At 39.6% G+C, this 20,692-nt stretch overlaps 1 protein-coding gene across 2 annotated transcripts in view; it reads left to right on the top strand.

Annotated features, from left to right (window-relative positions):
- LAMA4 (laminin subunit alpha 4) overlaps positions 1-11,927 on the top strand; it is a 142,180-nt gene extending 130,253 nt beyond the window's left edge. For both annotated transcript variants that reach the window (XM_077779991.1, XM_077779990.1), the window contains exons 32-38: positions 1,005-1,194; positions 1,956-2,111; positions 3,662-3,821; positions 5,543-5,673; positions 6,728-6,821; positions 7,294-7,413; positions 11,464-11,927. In XM_077779991.1, coding sequence (XP_077636117.1) covers positions 1,005-1,194; positions 1,956-2,111; positions 3,662-3,821; positions 5,543-5,673; positions 6,728-6,821; positions 7,294-7,413; positions 11,464-11,609 — 997 coding nt within the window. In that variant the 3' untranslated portion in view covers positions 11,610-11,927. The remainder of the gene's footprint in view (positions 1-1,004; positions 1,195-1,955; positions 2,112-3,661; positions 3,822-5,542; positions 5,674-6,727; positions 6,822-7,293; positions 7,414-11,463) is intronic.
- The last annotated feature ends 8,765 nt before the right edge of the window (positions 11,928-20,692 follow it).

Genomic DNA, 20,692 nt, shown 5'->3' with positions numbered 1-20,692 from the left:
AGTATGATGCACGACGCAGTGTTCTCCTAGGGTTCGGCTGCATTTTATCAAAGAAGAAAGATAATCAGAGAAAGAAACATGGGGCAAATTTCAAATGACTCATCATCTAACCTTGCTATTGCCTTCCCTCCCTCATATAAGTTGCTTTCAGATGGACAGTGGGGGTGCCTGTGAACTGCTGAAAGGTTAATAAGAAAGACACTGAGGACACAAAACCACTTGTATCTCCACTAGCCCTCACGCTCTCTGTAAAGCCCAGCACCTCTTCCCAGTATTCTGCAAACCTCCAGGTTACTTAGTACTTATGAAGATTTCTCTTCATAGTGCTAGCACCCAAATATTTCTATATAGGTCTTATATCCCTTTCAAACATTCACAGAGGCGGTTCATTCAATGAGAAACCTCTACTGCCTTCTAATTTGCTATCTGCCTAATAGGCAGTATCAGTGTTTTATGTTCATTGGGAGGAATTTAGAGTAAAATCAAACTAGAAATTAGCCCACTAAATGTATCTTATCTATACGGGCCAGAGACAAATGTCTAGAAGGTTTTGTTTAATTCCTACACATTCTGGTGGCTGTTTTTAACAGGTGACATCTACTGATTGAATTTTACTGGGAAAGAGAAAATGAATCTGTATTTTAGATAGTACACAAATCATATTGTTTCTATACAAATTTTTACGTGCACATTAATTCCTGACTAGCATGTTTTGGTCCATATGAATAAACTCGAAGAAACCATATTTTCGAAGTAAGACACATTATGATCCGTAAGTGAAACGATGCTTCCTTAAATGTGGAATGAGCCCTGCTGTATAAAGAAGCAGGGAAAGATTTACATTTTTTGAGTCAGTCATGCTTCCCAATATTCATTCATTAATACTAAGGGTTTATTTGATAGAATATCTCCTCGGTCTTCCTTACACTCTGTTTCTGTGGGAAACTAGAGATCACTGTTGGTCTCATTTTACAGATAGTAAGCTTTTTCTTTTCCTTTACCAGATCTCAGTTTTCCATTCGTCTGAAAACTCGTTCCTCCCATGGCATGATTTTCTATGTCTCAGATCAAGAAGAGAATGACTTCATGACTCTATTCTTAGCCCATGGCCGCTTGGTTTTCATGTTTAATGTTGGCCACAAGAAACTGAAGATCAGAAGCCAAGAGAAATACAATGATGGATTGTGGCATGATGTGAGTTGAAGGCTGAGAATATTATTATCAGCAAATATTCACCATTGTCAAATGGACTGACATTAATGCCCTAGTGGTCTCTCTAGAAATACTCATTTTAAAATTCTATTGCCATGTGCTCAGAGTTCAGTTTTGAAAAAGTTTTTTAATTCCTTATAAAAATCTTGAAGCCTATTATTAAAATGAGTGTAATTTTTTAGTGCAATTATTTTAACCAAAGGACCAATGGCAAACATAAACTGAAATTTAATTTCTAATGATTTTTCACTCGTTTTTTTTCCACTGCCTATAAGTTTCTCAATTTTAACAGCAATTGCTGGGTATCTTTAATAGGCTAAGCTGTGGAAGATACAAAGTGAAGGGTAAATCAGTTAGGAAGATAGGATACCACAGGGAGAATATCTAAATATTGAAGCAAATCAATGTTATGTAATGGAAAGAGTCAGAAATGTAAGATGCATTACAGTTAATTGTAGTAAATTTAGGAGAGGGAGAAAGCAAGTGGGTGGTCAGCTGGGAAGAGCTTCATTGAGAACTCTACTAAATACACATAAGCTGTATTCAGAAATTAAGACTGTCACTTTGAATCAAGCTTTAAAGGAAAAAAGTAAACTCTTGACCTTTGGAGAAAGGACCACTGTTTTAAAGAACTTCAGCGTATTTCCCACAGTACTGTAACAGCAAAGTTAGAAGAGGCAACCTAGCCTTTCCCCTCATCTTGGGATATACTTGAGATGTGCTCTGGTTCTTCTCTCCATCAGGTGATATTTATTCGGGAAAAAAGCAGTGGCCGACTGATCATTGATGGCCTTCGAGTCCTAGAAGAGAGTCTTCCTCCTACTGGATCTGCCTGGAAAATAAAGGGTCCTATTTATCTAGGAGGTGTAGCTCCTGGAAGGGCTGTGAAAAATGTCCAGGTAAGCGAGGCATGACCAGGTAGAGCTACTGACCTTTACAGCTGGAAGTTTAATCTAGGCCCTCGTTTTACAATCAGCAAACTTGGAAGAGTAAAACTGGAGTTTCACTGAATATAGGCTATCAAAGTGAGGATTGTCCCATGGGATGTCTGTCTGGCCTGGCCTCTGGCATTCAAAATCAGGAGTGATCTTTTGATTCTAAGGTAGAGGTGAGATGAAAAAGTTTCAGAGGCATATAAGCCGTCACGAAAAGGTACGTCTTAAGGAGATATTTGGTTGGTTTTTCAGCAAGTACCCATGCTTTTAGTGTGAAAGTACAGAAAGGAAGAAAGAAAAAGGGAGAAAGAAAGGGAGAGAGAGAGAGAGGGAGGGACGGAGGGAGGGAGCTCTCTCCATTGTACATTATTGAGTAACAAAGAAACCTTTTAGGCCATTGGGCCATTATGTAAACTATGATTTCATCTTCGTTTCCTAAACACACATATACACACACGCGCGTGCCCACACAGTTTGTAAATGTGCAAGGAAGTGTGTTCCTCCTGCGGAGAAGCAGGGGTGTAGTAAAAAACGTGTTTTTTTTGTATTTTAAAAGGTAAAAATATTGCACCTTTACAAAAATATTTAGCAATAAAGGGAATGTATCAAAGGACTGATTGTTTTCTTAACATAAATATAGATTTGACTTTAGCACAAAAGATTAATGCATTTCTAATATATGTGGATAAAGCAAGAATGGGGGGAGCTTATGTTATGATTAGATTTTAGGCAAGTAGCCCCAGTTTCATGACAATCCCTTTAAAAGAAAGGTTTCCAAAGCAGTATGGAATCAGCTGTCCAAAGTGGCCCGAGTTTCAGGTCCTGAGATGTGATCAATGCTCAACCACAAAATTAGGTAATGAAGCCAGAAATGCGAGCTTTCTGCTGTTAATCTAACCATGGTAGATTTAACAGTTAAGAACTTTGCTAGCCCTGGGGCACCTGGGTGGCTCCGTTGGTTAAGCATCTGACTTTGGCCCAGGTCATGATCTCACAGTTTGTGGGTTCAAGCCCCGCTTTGGGCTCCACACTGACAGTGGAGCTCCCTCTCCCCCTGCACCCCCAACTCTCTCTCTCCCTCTCTGTCTGTCTCTCACTCTCTCTCTCTCTCTCAAAATAAATAAGTGAACTTTAGGGGAAAAAAAAAAGAACTTTGCTTGCCTTCATCAGCAAGAGGTGATCTTGGGCCAGCTGTCATCCTTGAAGGAAAACAAACTAGGATCCTTCTAATATTTAATTTGAAAGCCAAAGCTGCAATTAATTTTGTCAGAGCGTATGTAAAAATTTGCATAGCTAATTAGTGCAGGCTGACATTCTCAAATACAAAATCCCGGCTTCAAAGAACTAGCGGAGAAGCTACTCATTGGAAAACTACTGACCCTTCAGGTAGCTAAGATAACAAGGCAAGGAACTGCTTCATTTCTCTCAGGACTCGAGTCCCTTCCTGTTGGTTCCCTTCGGTGCACCTGTGAGTGTTGAGAAACTAGATTTTAAGGAATGCCTTCTTCCCTCAGATAAACTCAGTCTACAGTTTCAGCGGCTGCCTCGGCAACCTTCAGCTCAACGGGGCCTCCATCACTTCTGCTTCGCAGACGTTTAGCGTGACTCCTTGTTTTGAAGGGCCGATGGAAACGGGAACATACTTTTCAACAGAAGGAGGATACGTGGTTCTAGGTAACGGTGACTTCCGCACAGAACACGAATCACAAAACACTTCTTTCCTGGAGGTGGCTGACAGGGATGTCGGGCTCCGAGTTAAAACCTCAGAATGCCGAACCCACTCAGCCCTAGAAAATGGCTTCTTTTCACAAGAATCACGTTCCTCGCCTCCTGCCACGCCAGACCGGCCACGTGTGCCCATCCCTGTTTGCTTCCCCCTGCCAGACCTTCTCAACAGCTGCCTTCTCAACAGATGGTCTACCTCTGATGTAGACCATCGGGGCTCTTTTAGAATTTCCTGTGCTGCTCTGTGGTCTCTAACCTGTGTCAACTCTTAGCCACTCTGCGCTTGTCTTTCTCTGCTGTCTCTCAGCATGACCCATTATCCCTACCAAAGGAAGCTCCACTTCCTCCCTTTGCCCCGCAACCCCATCCTTCAGAAATTTTATTTCTGGATTTTTATTCTCCTCACCTGTTGTGCTCTCATTCGTTTAACCAAGTTTTTATTGTATACCTCCAATATGGCAATACCTGTGTCAAGTGATGGAACATGATATCCTAAAAATAAATACAGAAAGCCCTGACAGGCTACACGCAATCGCCATCCAAGCCATTGGAACAAATGCTCTATAGAGCAAACATTAGGCAGGAGGAAGGCACCAGGATTGGTGGCCTCAACAGCCCCTGAATGAAGACATGACAGTGCAGACAAATATAGCTTCCTAAACCACCCCCAGGTCCCAAAGAGGCCATATTTCCCCTCTTTGTCTAGCTCATGATTTTACTTTCATTTCTCTCCTTCATCCACAATAAAGCACTGAACCTCAACATTTCTCAGCCTTTCGTTGAATTTCGGTGGTAAGAACACCAAGGCTTGGACAGCTTGAAGTGCACAGGAGCCTGCACAATTTATGTTCTCCATAAACATTAATAGCAGGAAAAATTAAAAAGTGATTTCTAAGGAGACACGTCAAGTGAATATTATTAAGATGCCCAGGTTTGCAGCGTGTGCCTTGTGAGTGAGCTCAGCCGTTCTCAGTAAGAGTTCATTTTCTTGCATCGCTGCAATAGCAGCTCCTAACTGCTTCCGCTGCTCTCTCTTTTCCTGTCCTCTGAAGTGCTCTGCGGTACTGGAACCAGTTATCTTTATTAAACCTTGTTTTAAAAGACAGATCTGATCAAGTCCGCTCCCTTGCTCAATGACTGCAAAATAAAGTCTACCTTCCCCATGTGAGCGCTAGTGCCCTTCCCCTGTCTCCTGCCAGCCTTCGCTACTCGCCAGGCCTCCTGCTAGCCTTGCAGGCCACAGCCCAGCCACCTGGCCTCCTCAGGGCTCCCCAGAGGTCCCAGGCTCTCTCCTCGCGTTCAGACCACTTCCTCTGCCCAGGTTACTTTCTCTCCTCCTCTCTTGGAAGAGTTAAGTGGTCCTGCTAGCTGGAATCAGTTTCTCCTCCACTGAGTCCCGACAGCCATGGGGCCTTTTCCACGTGCTGTCCCCACCCCACACACCACACCACACAACAGGAATGGAGTGCCACTTATCTCGGACCCCATGGGGCTTTCCACAGTGTGTCTGATGTGGGAGATGCCACTTTCTGCTTTGCCAAATGAACAGTGTCTCACACTTTGAAGAGTGGATATTAAAATACATAATTACAAGATTTTGTACGGTGGTTTTGTACCATGGTTACAAAATTTAGGTTGCCGCTTTTGAGAGCTAATATTTCTTTCCACAGATGAGTCTTTCAATATTGGACTGAAGTTTGAGATTGCATTTGAAGTCCGTCCCAGAAGCAGTTCCGGAACCCTTGTTCATGGCCACAGTGTCAGCGGAGAGTACCTAAATGTTCACATGAAGAAGGGGCAGGTAGCGCAGTAAACATTGTTTTAATAGACTGTCTTCCTCTGACCTTGGATTGCAGATCTGAAGCAGATTTATGTCACAGAATTATTTCATCAATCTTTCCTAAATGGAAAAAAAAACAAACAAACAGACAATAGGGAGGCTATACATGAAATTTAAATGCAGGCAGTACTTAGATCCAGATTCATGGTGGGAATTGATTTGATTAGAGCAAAGAGCCATGAAAATGTGACGAAGCTAAAAAAGAAAATCATCAACAATAACAATGGTATTAAAAGGTTTTAATAAAAGCAGAAAGCATTTTTACAACAAATGAGAGCAGCAAACATATCCAGCTGTCAAAATGAACACTAAAGCATCTTTCTTTCCACAATATATGTGCATACCAGATGTGTATATGTGCATATATGTACATATATCTATATTATTTTCAATTGCTGGAAATCAAAAAATTGTTACAGTTAAGCACCACTTTCATCCTTAAAAAGTATGACTAAAGAACATTCATGAAGGTGTTCGAATAAATATTAAGGAAAGAGCAGCATATTTTCATTCATGTCCTTAATACAACTGATTTTTTTTTTTTTAATTCTGGTACTCGTAAACCATATGTTAATAAAATCCTTACTGTGTGTCAGGAAGTGTTCTAAATGTTTCATGTGGACTAACTGATTTAACCCTCAGTGGCTCTGTGAGGTAGGTTTTACAAATGAGAAAACAGGCGCAGAGTGTGACTGGGGCACTGGGTATGAACCCAGGCAGTCTGGCTCCACAGCTCATGCTCTCTACCAATACCTTAACCTGCTTTGCCGAACACATTCCATCTTTAAAAATTAAAGGAATTCATTCTATGACTTTGTTGTTCCTCTCCCCAGCTTCTCTCCTAGGTTAGTATTTTGTCCTCTCCTAGGAATAGTTTACTGTCTATAGCCTACCAAAGAGCGACCCCTTGTGTTCACATTGCAAAGCTAATTATTTGCATGTGGTGAATTTAAGAAATCTCGTTTTATCATGATGAGGAGAGGTGAAATTCTATAATGTACCCTGTCTTTTGCAGGTCATAGTGAAAGTCAACAATGGCATCAGAGACTTTTCCACCTCAGTAACGCCCAAGCAGAGTCTCTGTGATGGCAGATGGCATAGAATTACAGGTGAGAAAAACGGAGTGTCCTGGGCTTCTTTTATAAAGAGAGCCGACACTCCCATGTGTGGAATGATGGCTTGGAAGAACTTGGACTAGAGCTTATGTGATAAAACAGGGAATGGATGACAGTCAAAAGTGGCCAAGAAAGAAATCAAATGTTACTGTATATATTGAATCCACATGCGATTTGAACATCTGAATACTTCCAAAACAGTCTTAAGGAGTTGTTTAAATAATGAATGCATAATTTATGGAGCAAAAAAAAAAATAGTAGGAAAAGTATCCTAAATATTCTCCCTTTCAAAGGAAAATGTTACAGTGATTTCTTGGTTAGACATTAAAGTTTTCAATGATATAGAAGAAAGAGTGAGGTTTATTCTGGAACAAATAAAAGCCATTGCTGTTACAAATTAGTCCCTTTCATGTGAAGACTAAACACTCCAGTGCCATTTATGACCAGTCTTTTCCTTGTACTTCAGTTATTAGAGATTCGAATGTGGTTCAGTTGGATGTAGACTCTGAAGTGAATCATGTGGTTGGACCCCTGAATCCAAAACCAGTTGATCACAGGGAGCCTGTATTTGTTGGAGGTGTCCCAGGTAAGAGTTCTTCAAAAGGGACAAGTTTCCAAATCCAAGAAACAGTAAGTTCTCATCATTGTTATTATAGTATTAAGAATTGAGCCATATGTTTTCATAATTCACCTCCAAGGATTTTATATACAATGCCCTTTCATAGGAAAAAGTATACTTGCAATTATGATTCCGTATCCAAGGATCAAAACAAAGGAATATATAAGAACTATGCTCCAGCCTCCTACCTTATAGATATTACTCTCCCTTTGCCGTAGATGCTTATTTTTTTCTCTCTTCTATTTATGGTGTCTTCACAATCACGTAGTGAAACACGCACCCTATTTTTTCACTAACACAAAGAAAATTCATTTCCTAATACTGCTCTAAGATCTGAGAATCTTGGAGGACTAAATTTTGCTGATAATTACTCTCCTTCCTTATGAAGAAAGAAGTTCTTTCTTACTAAGAAATACACAGTTCTCCCTGTCCAAGATTAGTTCAAATTGTGAAAACAGCTGCAGACCATAAGTTCCTTTGTTCCTATGTAGTGACAGTCCCCAAGAGAGGTTCGCAGCTGCCGTCCTGCAAACCCCATCAGTCTATCAGCTGCCAAGAACGGTGTATAATCTGGGATGGTCACTGAAGGACTCTTAGGGAACCCCCACAATTGTTTTAAACCGCTGAAGCAGGGACCATCACCAATTGAAAGTGTTTGTTTCACATATTTTGCTAACTTAGAAAAACTGAATGTTAAAGCTAAAGAGAGAGAGAGAGAGATAAGGAGAAAACCAGGCTTTGACATCTGGAATTTGGTGGTGATTTTAAGGAAAAAACTTAACGGTTTTTCCTGTGTCCTACCTAGATTATTTTAGACTGACTCATGTAAAGGCAAGTAATACTTTAATGAAGAAAGTGAGGGGAAAAAAAGAGAGAGAGAGTGAGAAAACACAGATAAAATTAAGCACCTGACATTGGGTATTCACAAAATTATACCAACTAAGCACTCCTCTGCTTTGTAACGTGAATTTTTCAAATACTAGTATTGACAGTAAGAGCAACTCACTGATGAAATATTTGAGACCTTCCTCTTCTTTACGTCCACAATCCACACCCATCTCCATTCCCCAGTCCTCTCCTCTGGCTCTGGGCCTCGGTTCTGAAAGGGATTCTGGCAAAGACCGCCATGGAACTTCCTGCAGGCGATGCGGAAGGTGTGTCAGTTCCTCTGTTTCTGTACATTGCTTTCTTCCTGGAAACCACAACGTGGTTTAAAATATTTCACACATTCCCAAGAGCTTACAAGATCAAATTTAGCAAGGTCCTTCATCCTCTGGCCCCTCCTCACCCCTGCCTCTGGGATCTCCCCACAACTTCTGGGACTTACAGTTCTCTGAATGTTCAATGATGCTCTCCTTGCTCCAGGCCTTTAAATAGCACACAGGGAAATGTTCTTGCTTTCCTCCCCGCATACCTTTTTGAGGAACAATTTCTCCCACTCTTCTCTGAATTTAACTCCTTATTGACCTTTAGGACTCACCTCAGACCTCTACTTACACACACCTGCCCTGCTCTCCCTAGAATGTGCTACATTTACATATCCCTTTTGTAACACTTAACCACAGACTATTGTTGAAGTTCAATAGTATACTACTTGCTGCTAGGAAACACGACTTCACTCAACACAGAACAAATATTGAGAGTGTAGTAAGCACTGTGCTGGGCTCCCAGGGAAGGAGAAAACAAGCATGGCCCTCCTTCATGGAACTTAAAGTATTTCTTCTTTACTTTGCACCAAAGTGCTTTAGTAGATCATTCAAACAAGCATTTCTCTTTGACTTTTGTTTGTTTTCAGAGTCTGATCCTAGCATTACACACTGCCATCATCTCTCACTACAAGAGGTGCTAAGCTCCATAGACTGCGTAGGCAAGGTGTACCTGAAGACAAACTCAGCCTGCCTGAGGCATATAATGAACAGCCAATTTTAGCTAATGAACCCGCATACAGGAACTAGTGGGCCAGGGAGAACTAACCACCAGCCCATTGCACCATTACAGCTTTTAATTCAATCTAGGAGTCATGCCAGCAAGCCTAGAACGAAAGCAATTATAATTTAAGCTGAATGTCATTAATTACATCATTTTGAGCCATTCAACATTAATTCTACAAAAATCACATTGGAAACTGAGGCATGATAAAGAATAGCTAAGGGAAATTAGGCTTAAATAAACCTCCTATTTGGAGTCCTATTGGAATTCCAACCAGTTCTCTTCTATCATGCAGAACCCTGATAACACTATTTCTATCAATAATAAGTTAATGCATTTAATGAACTATATTCCCCAAAAGTCAGTTTTACTGTATAATTTAAATATCAAAATTAGAAGGGTGCCTGGGTGGCTCAGTCAGTTAAGCATCCGACTTCAGCTCAGGTCATGATCTCATGGTTTGTGGGTTTGAGCCACACTGGGCTCTGTGCTGACAGCTCAGAGCCTGGAGCCTCCTTTGTATTCTGTGTGTGTGTCTCTGTCTCTCTGCTCCTCCCCACCTCATGCTCTGTTTCTCTCCATCTCTCAAAAATAAATAAATGTTAAAAAAAATAAATAAAAATAAAAATTAGAAATTTAAAAAAATGTAAGATAATGTAGTCCGCACATACACACAGATCTGACCATTCCCCTACTGAAAAGCCTGCCATATTCTATTTATAGCCAAGCTTTCAACCTGAGAAATGTTCTTAATTCCGTGTTGATTTTATTAATCAGCTACTCAGGGTGCTGGGGCCCTTTTTGTCACTACTTACCATAAATTGTGTGGTGAATTATGCAGACCATAATTTCTATATTATTTTCTCTAGATGATGTTCCCCATGAACCAAAGGTGGTAAGCTTGAGCAGAATCAAAATGCGTGTTCTAAAACTAGTTTCAAAACTGGGCGGAAGAAATAGATGTTTCTGCCCCTTATACTCTTTCCTGTTCACTCATTTTTATTCCAATGGTGAAATACACTGAGAAGCCTTGAAGAACATATATAGCCCTACTAATCTGGAGACAAAGGGAATTGATCTCTCAGCCCCCTTCCAAATCTAAAACTTGATAATTATCATTCTAAATATGAAATGCTATTTTCATGATTTATTTTCAGTACAAAGCTTCTGCACGGTCTTAATCTAACACTGCTTAGAAAACTTATTACAGCTGCTTGATGGTATTTAATTTGCTGTCCTGTTTTATGTTCCTTCCTGAGATAGTGATTTCTAAGTGTTTTCCATTTCTTATCTGCTACTGCTCACATAGCTGTTTGTACATAATAATAAGCTTTGACTAAATGGATTTTAATTCCATGATATTTCTAAGCCCTCTAAATTGCTTTAAATTATATTGCTTCTATCATCCAACACATTTAATTGTATCTGTACAATTAATAAGCAGAAGGCTTCTTCTAGATCTCTAATTAAGATAAGGGAGAAGGTTCCCTGGCATACTACCGGACACCTGGGCCCACACAGAGACGAGTCTAGTTATCATTATCCTATTTATAGTTCTCAAACCCTGAGCTCAGAAAAATTAAAATCTAGTTTACATGAATTCATTATTTTCTCATTATATTTTACGAGCTTGGCAAAAATGTGGAGGCTTAAAGGTCAAGGGTAATGATACAAATTAAGCAGAAATATTAACCAAGTCTAAAAGCAGTGTGGACGCTAAAATTCCTTTCCCTTTTCTCAGTAAATTGCACAAAAATAAGTGTAGATCCTGAAATAGGTAGACCCTGAAAATTCACTACTGAAGTTTTATATGTAAGTGGTAGATTTCTGCCCTGAAAGGCAACTGAAGTATACTCAGATATCTGATCAGGGAAAACATGGCAAAACTTTAAAATTACCACATGTTCATATTACTTCGAAAGCAGATAAAGTTCTTGAGAAAACGAGTGAATTATAATTATATTCCATTTTTGACATGGAAATCATCTTGATGATGTGAGCAGTTGCTATGTATATTTCTGCCCAAGTAATATTTGGACCTGGAACGCCTCACTTACAATCTTGGTTTTCATTTCTTTCTTTTTTCAGAATCTCTACTGACCCCGCGCTTGGCCCCCGGCAGACCCTTCACAGGCTGCATCCGTCACTTTGGGATTGATGGGCGCCCCGTGAGCTTCAGTAAAGCAGCCCTGGTCAGCGGCGCCGTGAGCATCAACTCTTGCCCAGCAGCCTGACACAGCAGAGCAAAGCTGCCTCTACAAAGTTCTTGAGAGCACTGAAAGAAACACAAAGCCAGCCAGGAGGAACAGCAACTTTTCCTCCTAGTGAGAGCTTTCATCTAGTTGAGCAGGACTTAAAATGAATTGTCAGGGACTGGATGTTTATTAATAATTTCTCATTTGGATTCTTACCTTGGATCCAAAATGTCTGCAATGATCAACAATCAAAGGAGTGTTACACTTACTTGTATTACTTCCTGCTGGTGAAATTACTGTTCCTGTTTCTAATAAAATAGAGGGGATCCTAAATAAACACTGGCACACATTTTTTAAGTATGGCTACATTCTCAGATTCATCTTTCTTTCAGGGACAATATTTTAATTGGATTGCACCAAAATATCTGAAGTATACTTTTCTTTATCCTGAAAACATTTATGAATTTACATAAAGTCTAAAGTTGGAAGACAGGTTTGCTTTCAGCACTTTTGTTTGATCTATCAGTATAACAAGGATAATAGTTACAAGATTTAATAAAATAAATTTCTTTTTTAAAATATTTTTTAACATTTATTTTTGAGAGGCCAAGAGAGACAGGGTGCAAGCAGGGAAGGGGCAGAGAGAGAGGGAGACACAGAATCTGAAGCAGGCTCCAGGCTCTGACCTGTCAGCACAAAACCTGATGCAGGGCACAAACCCGTGAACTGTGAGATCATGACCTGAGGCAAAGTCAGATGCTTAACTGACTGAGCCACCCAAGTACCCCAAATAAAGTAAATTTCTAACAAATTATTAGAAAATGGAATTATAATTTTTCTAGATAAGAAAAAAAGGAGTTAAACCACTTTCCCCCCATATTTCTGTGTTTTTAAATGTTTATCTTGAGAAAGAGAGAGAGAGAAAACAGATGCGCCCGAGCAGGGGAAGGGCAGAGAGAGAAGAGAGAGAGAATTCCAAGCAGGCTCCATGATGTCAGTGCAGAGCCTGACACAGGGCTCAAGCTCATGAATTCTGAGACCATAACCTGCGCTGAGAACAAAAGTCAGATGCTTAACCGACTGAGCCACCCAGGCATTCCTCTCAACCCTTATTTCTTCAAAAGAAAAATAAAATGGCATTAGGAGAAGCTCTTGTAAGATATTATTACTGTGTTTTTTATAAGACTCATGAAGGACATTACAGCAAAGAAAGTATCACACAATCATAAAATTCTATTTAAAAGTATAAAAGTTTTTTATTAAAAGTTTTCCCCCACATAACTGCAATACAACTAGTATTATTTCTAAAATCAGTTTTTAGGGGCGCCTGGGTGGCTTAGTCGGTTAAGCGTCCGACTTTCGCTTAGGTCATGATCTCGCGGTTCGTGGGTTCGAGCCCCGCGTCGGGCTCTGTGCTGACTGCCAGCTCAGAGCCTGGAGCCTGTTTCGGTCTGTGACTTCCTCTCTCTCTGACCCTCCCCTGCTCACGCTGTCTCTCTCTCTCTCTCCCTCTCCTAGAAATAAATAAAAACATTAAAAAAAATTTCTTAAAATCAGTTTTTAGGTAACTATATTCATAAAGTCTAGAAAAAATTAGGCTTAAGTAGCTGGTGTTATATTAAAATGCAGAAACTGAAATAAAAGAATTATACATGAAAAGATAATCAACATTGAAGACTGAATGAGAAAAAATAGGCCCTTGTATCAATAGGATTAAAACTAGGTAAAAGGAATAACTCTGGGGGCAAGGGGTGAGGGCATAAAATATTTCGAGGAATTACTACGGGAATAAAATAATCTCTGACCTTGGAGGAAAAATATATATGTAAATTATTATATATTCCCCTGCTACCTTCCTGTCTCATGTACATTAGTAATAACATTGAAGATATCAATCAAAAAAAGCTAACACCAATTCATAGAAGGATTACTGCATGCCAACCTCCATGATAAGCTAAAGTTTATTTCATTTGATCATTATATTACTCCTTTGAGATGGCATTCAAATATGTGAAACCTGAGATATAGATAAGTTAGATATATACTGTTGTTGGCTATCATTCAGCTAGCCAAGATTCAAAACAGACAGCTTAATTATCCCCTTGCTTCCTGCCTCCAGAGGACTGTGGCAATTATCAGCTGTTCTCTAAGGCTGGAGTCACAAGCCCAAAGGCCTATAGAGCCAGAGAGTTAACCACAAAGTAGGAAAGTTGGTGGGGTCTGATTAACAAAATCAGGGTGCACTTGCCAGGTTCATCTAGAAAGGCAGCAGGCGCTCAACTCAGCTAACTATCACCATGAAAGAACACAAGTCTTAAAGGACCAGAATTTCCAACAGAAGCTGAAAGTGCAAAATTTGGGGAGTTTGGGAATGGCCCACTTTTTCAGTTAGAAACTCATTAAATTATAGGCACAGCAACCACAATACCAGCTGACTAAACAAAACCTTCTGAGAGCCATATGTGATGTCTAGGCTAAAAACTCTGAATCCAAGAGTCTAGAGCCTTAACAAGTACAGATTGAACCAGTGATCAAAACACACTGCACCCTCATATGCCCTCCATCAGACCCTAGCAGGAAGAAGTGGTTCTGAAACACCCACCAAAACATTTTCCTGATGCATCCTAGAGGGCCACCTATCCTCATCCTCAGAAGTAGCAGGAAGTACACAAAACTGGCCAAGCTGCAGACGCTGTCTGGACCTGCAGTAGCTCCACAGGCACACACAGGGACTCATATATAGACCAAAACCACGGAAATCCTACCTTCTCGACAATTTACAAGACCACTTTGCAGCGTTTGTATTCCATATTCTTATGCTTAGCAAATGAGGATTTATTGAATATACTGACCCATATACCTCTTAACAAACCACACAATGACCTGAAACTTTGAATTTACCATTCTTAACAGCAGGCCTCCATCTTCTCCCAGCTTTTGTCTATATCAGGACTTCATATAGAGGAACATGGGTTGGGTGCTCATAATAATTTTGACCAACTGTTGTTTTGGTCCCTGCCAGTTCAGAGCCCTTTCAAACTGCTCCACTTTGAAGGAGGAGCTCTATTTAGGCCTGGGTCCTACCTCCTCCTCTCATGACTACAGCCGATTGGACAAGAGTACCAAACTATGGCTTCCCAGGGAGGCAACATCCCATTATCTGGCAGTGTGAAAAGATGAACTCAAACAATCAGACATTTTCTTTCAGAATTCTGAATTGGGAGGGGCGCCTGGGTGTCTCAATCAGTTGAGCATCTAACTCTTGATTTCGGCTCAGGCCATGATCCCAGGGTCATGGAATCAAGCCCTGCACTGGGCTCCTCACCGAGTGGGGAGCCTGCTAGGGATTCTCTTTATGTCCCTCTGCCTCTCTCTCTCTCTCTCTCTCCCTCTCTCTCAAAATAAATGGACATTTAAAAAGTAAAATGAAGGGGCATCTGGGTGGCGCAGTCAGTTAAGTGTACAACTCAGCTCAGGTCATGATATCACGGTTCATGGGTTCAAGCCCTGCATCAGGTTCTGTGCTGACAGCTCAGAGCCTGGAGCCTGCTTCAGATTCTGTGTCTCCCTCTCTCTCTGCCCCTCCCCCACTCCCACTCTGTGTGTGTCTCTCAAAAAATAAATATTAAAAAAAGTAAAATGAAATGAAAAATAAAACTTTGAATTGGGAAACATGAAAAGAATCAAGCATTTGGCAGTAGAAGCTGAGGCCAAAATAAAACAACAATCTGAAATTATGGTTTTAAGTGTTTACCGCACACATTTATACACACACAGTTTTTAAAAAAAGAAAAGAAAGGAAGAAAAAGAAGTTAGCATTTCCCAGTCTGTAGATGTAGGATAATACATCCATCTGCCCTTTGTCTAGTACAAACCACCTCAGGCCTCAGTCTGGAGTTTCGGGGGGTAGTATATTTCCTAAGATACTGGGATGTATTTGTTCTCTGGGCCCCCATATCTCTGGGCCCCCATTGTATGCAATATGATAGTATAGGGTGTCAAGTAGATTCTCTTCTGTTTCCCTAAATTTGTGACTACAGTCTATAGCTGGGACCATAAAGCAGGAAATACATCACATTTGGAATGTGGAGTCAGTCTCTTCTTTAGGACTGACTCAGAGAAGCTATTTCAGAATAACCAGCAATGTAACACCACACTCCCCCAACATCTCACACACACACACACACACACACACCCCACACACATACACTATATAAAGAGGCTAGGAAGACAACAAGATGAAGCACTATCCAGAATGTAAGCTCCGTGAAATTGTATCTGTGTTATTCACTCATGTGTTATAAGAGCAATGGAATAGCACCTGACACGTACGTTTATACTCAATAAATATTTATTGACTGAATTTCAGGAAGACAGAATTTCCATAAATGTTACCCCTCACCTCACCTCCTAACACAATCACTAGTAATTTTCATGGAAATCTGAGGAGGGAAAAACTGGTATTGACTTCTCCATTTGGGATCCCCTGAGCCCCAGGGATGTAGGGAGGCTGAGCTGTAGGGAGTAGATGAGGGAAAAAATGGTGCAGTCCACCAGAGAGACAAGAAACACTCCCTCAAGTCAGTGGTAACCTTTCAGGTCCTGAAAAGTAGGGGAGAAGTTTGGCTACATGGATGGATCAGGCCATTCAGTTTTTTAAACTTCACAACACCAGAGGACATCATTCCCAGAGGACACTGCTAAAGGGGGCAGGATGGGGCAAGTGGGGGGTAGATGAGATTGAGGACTAGAAGCCTGTTCTCATCTGCGAAAGCATTGGACAGCAAAGCACACGCCTCAGAGGAAGTTAGCATACCACCAGACAGAAGCAGCAATTGAATCCCTCAAGGAGCTTCTAAAGTACAGTAATGGTGGCTGCTCACACTCAGTGCCTCACCAGCCTGGCCAGACTTTTGTGCAGTGAGCTTAATCAGCTACCTCAACAAATGTTTTCAAATGATCACACCTAAAGATGAATGATTAATGAGCTGACGTTAACCTGGAAGAAGGTTGTGAAGCATGATGCCACAGGGTTGCCCTAAAGCCCATATCTAGCAATGTGAGCAATGTAGGAAGGCATTTGCTCAAGGCAGAGGCTATAGACGACTTAAGATTTCCCATACTGGTTGAAAACTTATTGGTTTATCCCTTTAATATGAACTAAGTCTTTATGATCTATAGTAACATCTCCACTCTAATTCCTGATATTAGCAGTTTGTATTTTCTTTTTTCCCTGATAATTCTTTTTAGAGGTTTATCCATTTTATTAATCTTTTCAAAATACCAGCTTTTTTGTTTCATTGGTTTTTCTCTATTATTTATTTTATTTTATTGATGTCTGGTCTTCTTTCTTTCTTACTGCTTATTTTCAGTTTACTTTGCTCACATTTACTGCTTTCTTAAGATGAAAGCTTAGATCATTCACTTGAGATGTTTCCTCTTTTCTAATGAAAGAATTAACATTTTCTAAGTACTACTCATCTGTGCCCCATTCATTTTGATATGTTCTGTTTCCATTTTCATTCCATTCAAAATACGCTTCTAATTTCTCCTGTCATTTCTTCTTTATTTATGGGCTATTTGAAAATCTGTCACTTAGTAGCCCAGTATTTGAAGATTCTCCAGATATTTTTCTGTTGATTTCTAACTTAATCCTGCTGTGGAATATGCTTGCATACTCTGCATATTTCGAGTACTTTTCAATTTATTGAGACTTGCTTTGTTGCCTACAACATGTTAGGTTCTTGGTGAGTTTTCCATGTGTATATATGAAAAATATGTACAGTTTCTGCCACACTGTCATTCCACCATCAGTTGTTGAAAGATGTTGAAATCTCTGACTATGAATGCAGTTGTTTCTTTTCCATTTCATCTGTTCTTGATTCATGTACTTTGAAGCTCTGCATAAACACTTAAAATTGGTAAGATCCTTTTAAAATTATGAAATGTCTCTCTTTATTTCTTGTGGTATTCTTTGCTCTTAAATTGTCTTGTCTCTTATTAATATAAGATATTCCAACTTTATTTTTATTAATGATTACATGGTATATGTAGTTTTACATTTTATATTTTGAATTTGTGTCTCTTAGTATTTAAGGACTCAGATAGTATCTTCTTTTCCAGACAATCTGAGAATTTCTGCCTTTTCATTGAAGTATTTAGAACTTTGGTAATTTACATAAATAACAATATAGTTTGGCTTAAATCATTATCTTTGTTCCTTTTTCCTGCCTTTTTTAGGAATGAGTGACATTTATTCCATTTTATCTCCACTATTGGGCATTAGCTCTGTTATCATTTGTTTTTAGAGATAACTCTAAAGTTTACAATTATATATTTACTTAACATGGTCTATCTTCAAATATCATTATGCCATTTTATAGTCTACAACACAAGAGTAAACTTCTGTTTTCCTACTGCTGTCTTTTGGCTATTTTTATTATACATTATACTTTTATATAATCATTGTTATTGGGGTGCCTGGGTGGCTCAGTCGGTTAAGCATCCAACTTTGGCTCAGGTCATGATCTCATGGCCCATGAGTTCAAGCCCCTCATCAGGCTCTGTGCTGACAGCTCAGAGCCTCCAGACTGCTTCAGATTCTGTGTGTGTGTCTCTCTCTCTCTGCCCCTTCCCCACTCATGCTCTCTCTCTCTCTCTCTCTCACACTCTCTCTCTCAAAAACAAATAAACATTAAAAAAACTTTAAATCATTGTTAATATTTTGCTTTAAACAGTAACCTGTCAAATATTTAAATATGAGAAAAGAGCTGTTTTATTTATCCACATATTCTCCATTTCTGGTGCCCTTTCTTTTGCAGATCCAAATTTCTATCTGATGTCATTTTCTTTCTGCCTAAAAAACTTCCTCTAATGTACCCTATAGTACAGGTTTGCTAGTGCTGAATTTTCTCAGCATTTTTTAGGGGGGCTGAAATGTCTTTTCTTCATGGCTTTTGAAAGATACTTTAAAAAACTGTTCTATTTCCTTCTTGCCTGCATGATTTCTGATGACAAGTGTACTCTAATTCTTATTTTTGTTCTTCTGAAAGAATTTTCTCTCACATTTAAAAATTATCTCTTTATGGGGTGCCTGGGTGGCTCAGTTGGTTAAGCGTCCGACTTTGGCTCAGGTCATGATCTCACGGTTCGTGGGTTCGAGCCCCACATCTGGCTCTGTGCTGACAGCTAGCTCAGAGCCTAGAGCCTGTTTCAAATTCTGTATCTCCCTCTCTCTCTGACCCTCCCCTGCACACGCTCTCTCTCTCTCTCTCTCTCTTTCTCTCTCTCTCTCAGAAATAAATAAAACATTAAAAAAAATTTTTAAACAAATAAAATTATCTCTTTATGCTTGGTTTTCAGATAATTTAATTATATAGCTCTTTCACTTGTTTCATTTTCTTCATGTTTCTTCTTCTTGGGGTTGGTTAAACTACTTGGATCTGTGAATTTACAGTTTTAATTAAATATGGAAAAAATTTGGCCATTATTTCTTCTAATATTTTTCTATACCTGCCTCCTCCTTCTGGGAAGCTACTTACATATATTTTAGACTGCTTGACATTGAAACACAGAATTTGTATTTTCAGTCCTTTTTTTGTATTTCATTTTTTGATAATTTGTATGTCCATTAATCTTTTCTTCTACAGTGTCTAATTTGTTCTTAATATCATTCCATGCATATTTTTATTTCAGATACTGTATTTTTAGTCTCTAAAAGTTCAGTTTGGGTCCTTATATACGTTCCATTTCTCTCATCATGATTATGCTTTCATCTACTACCTGTTTATAGGAACTTGTCTGCGAATGTTATCATCTATCATTCTGATTCTGTTTCCATTGACTAATAATTCTCTTGACTATGGATTGTATATTCTTTTTTGCATAACTGGTAATTTTTTATTGGATGGTGATCATTGTGAATTTTACATTTTTGGCACTGAATTTTATTGTAGTTATTTAAATCTTTTTTTTTTTTGAAGATTTAATTTTAAGGCTCAACCTGGATGACTCAGTCAGCTAAGCCTCCAACTTCAGCTCAGGTCATAATCTTACGCTTCATGGGTTTGAGCTCCACGTTGGGCCCTGTGCTAACAGCTCAGAGCCTGGAGCCTGCATCAGATTCTGTGTCTCCTTCTCTCTCTGCCCCTCTCTTGTGTGCTCTGTCTCTGTCTCTCAAAAATAAATGATAAAAAAAAAAAGATTTTAAGTAATCTCTACACCCAACATAGGGCTCAACCTTACAATCTGGCGATTAAGAGTTCCATGCTTGGGGTGCCTGGGTGGCTCAGTCAGTTAAGTGCCCAACTTCAGCTCAGGTCATGATCTCACAGTTCATAAGTTTGAGCCCCACACTGGGCTCTGTGCTGACAATTCCGAGCCTGGAGCCTGCCTTGGATTCTGTGTCTCCCTCTTTCTCTGCCCTTCCCCAACTCACACTCTGCCTTTCTCTCTTCTCTCAACCATAAATAAACATTAAACAAAACAAAACAAAACAAAACAAAACAAAACAAACAAAACAAAAAAGAGTTCCAAGCTCTACTGACTGAGCCAGCCAGGCACCCCTGTAATTCTTTAAATCTTAAGGTTTTTTCCCTCCTTGAATGTAGTTCAGTTACTTGGAATCAGTTTGATCCTTCCAAATCTTGTTCTTAAACATTCTCAGGGAAGGTCCAGAACAGCTTTTAGCCTAAAGTTATTACTAACTCCCACCCCAAAGCCAACTGCACTGAGGCAATATCTTGCTGATAACTCTATTAAATGTTCCAATGCTCCATGTATTAAAAGATCTTTCCACTATAATTTAAACATAATTTATTTCCAGCCTTGTATGGACTCTGAGGAACTTTTCATAACTCCTTTCTCCTTTCCTACTGTTCTTTCCCCAGTCTTGGAAAATTTCCTTCCTGGATTTTGTTCTCTTGTTTTAAGAAGTATTAAAATTTTATTTGTCATGTAATTAAGTTACTTAAGAATCACTGTGACTCTCTCAAATCTAATTTTAGCTTTCAATCTAGTGCTAATTTAGACCTCCTACTAAGGTGTGACCTTTTTGAGGTCTCTCTTCAATGCCCCAAGGTCTTTCTACTCTGGCTGGTTGGAATTCAAACACCTCTAGGCAC

Source organism: Crocuta crocuta, unplaced genomic scaffold (genome assembly GCF_008692635.1).
Source record: "Crocuta crocuta isolate KB4526 unplaced genomic scaffold, BGI_CrCroc_1.0 scaffold147, whole genome shotgun sequence".
NCBI classification, from domain to species: domain Eukaryota; kingdom Metazoa; phylum Chordata; class Mammalia; order Carnivora; family Hyaenidae; genus Crocuta; species Crocuta crocuta.
Note: the sequence above shows the minus strand (reverse complement) of the source record. Positions and strands in the feature narration are given on the sequence as shown.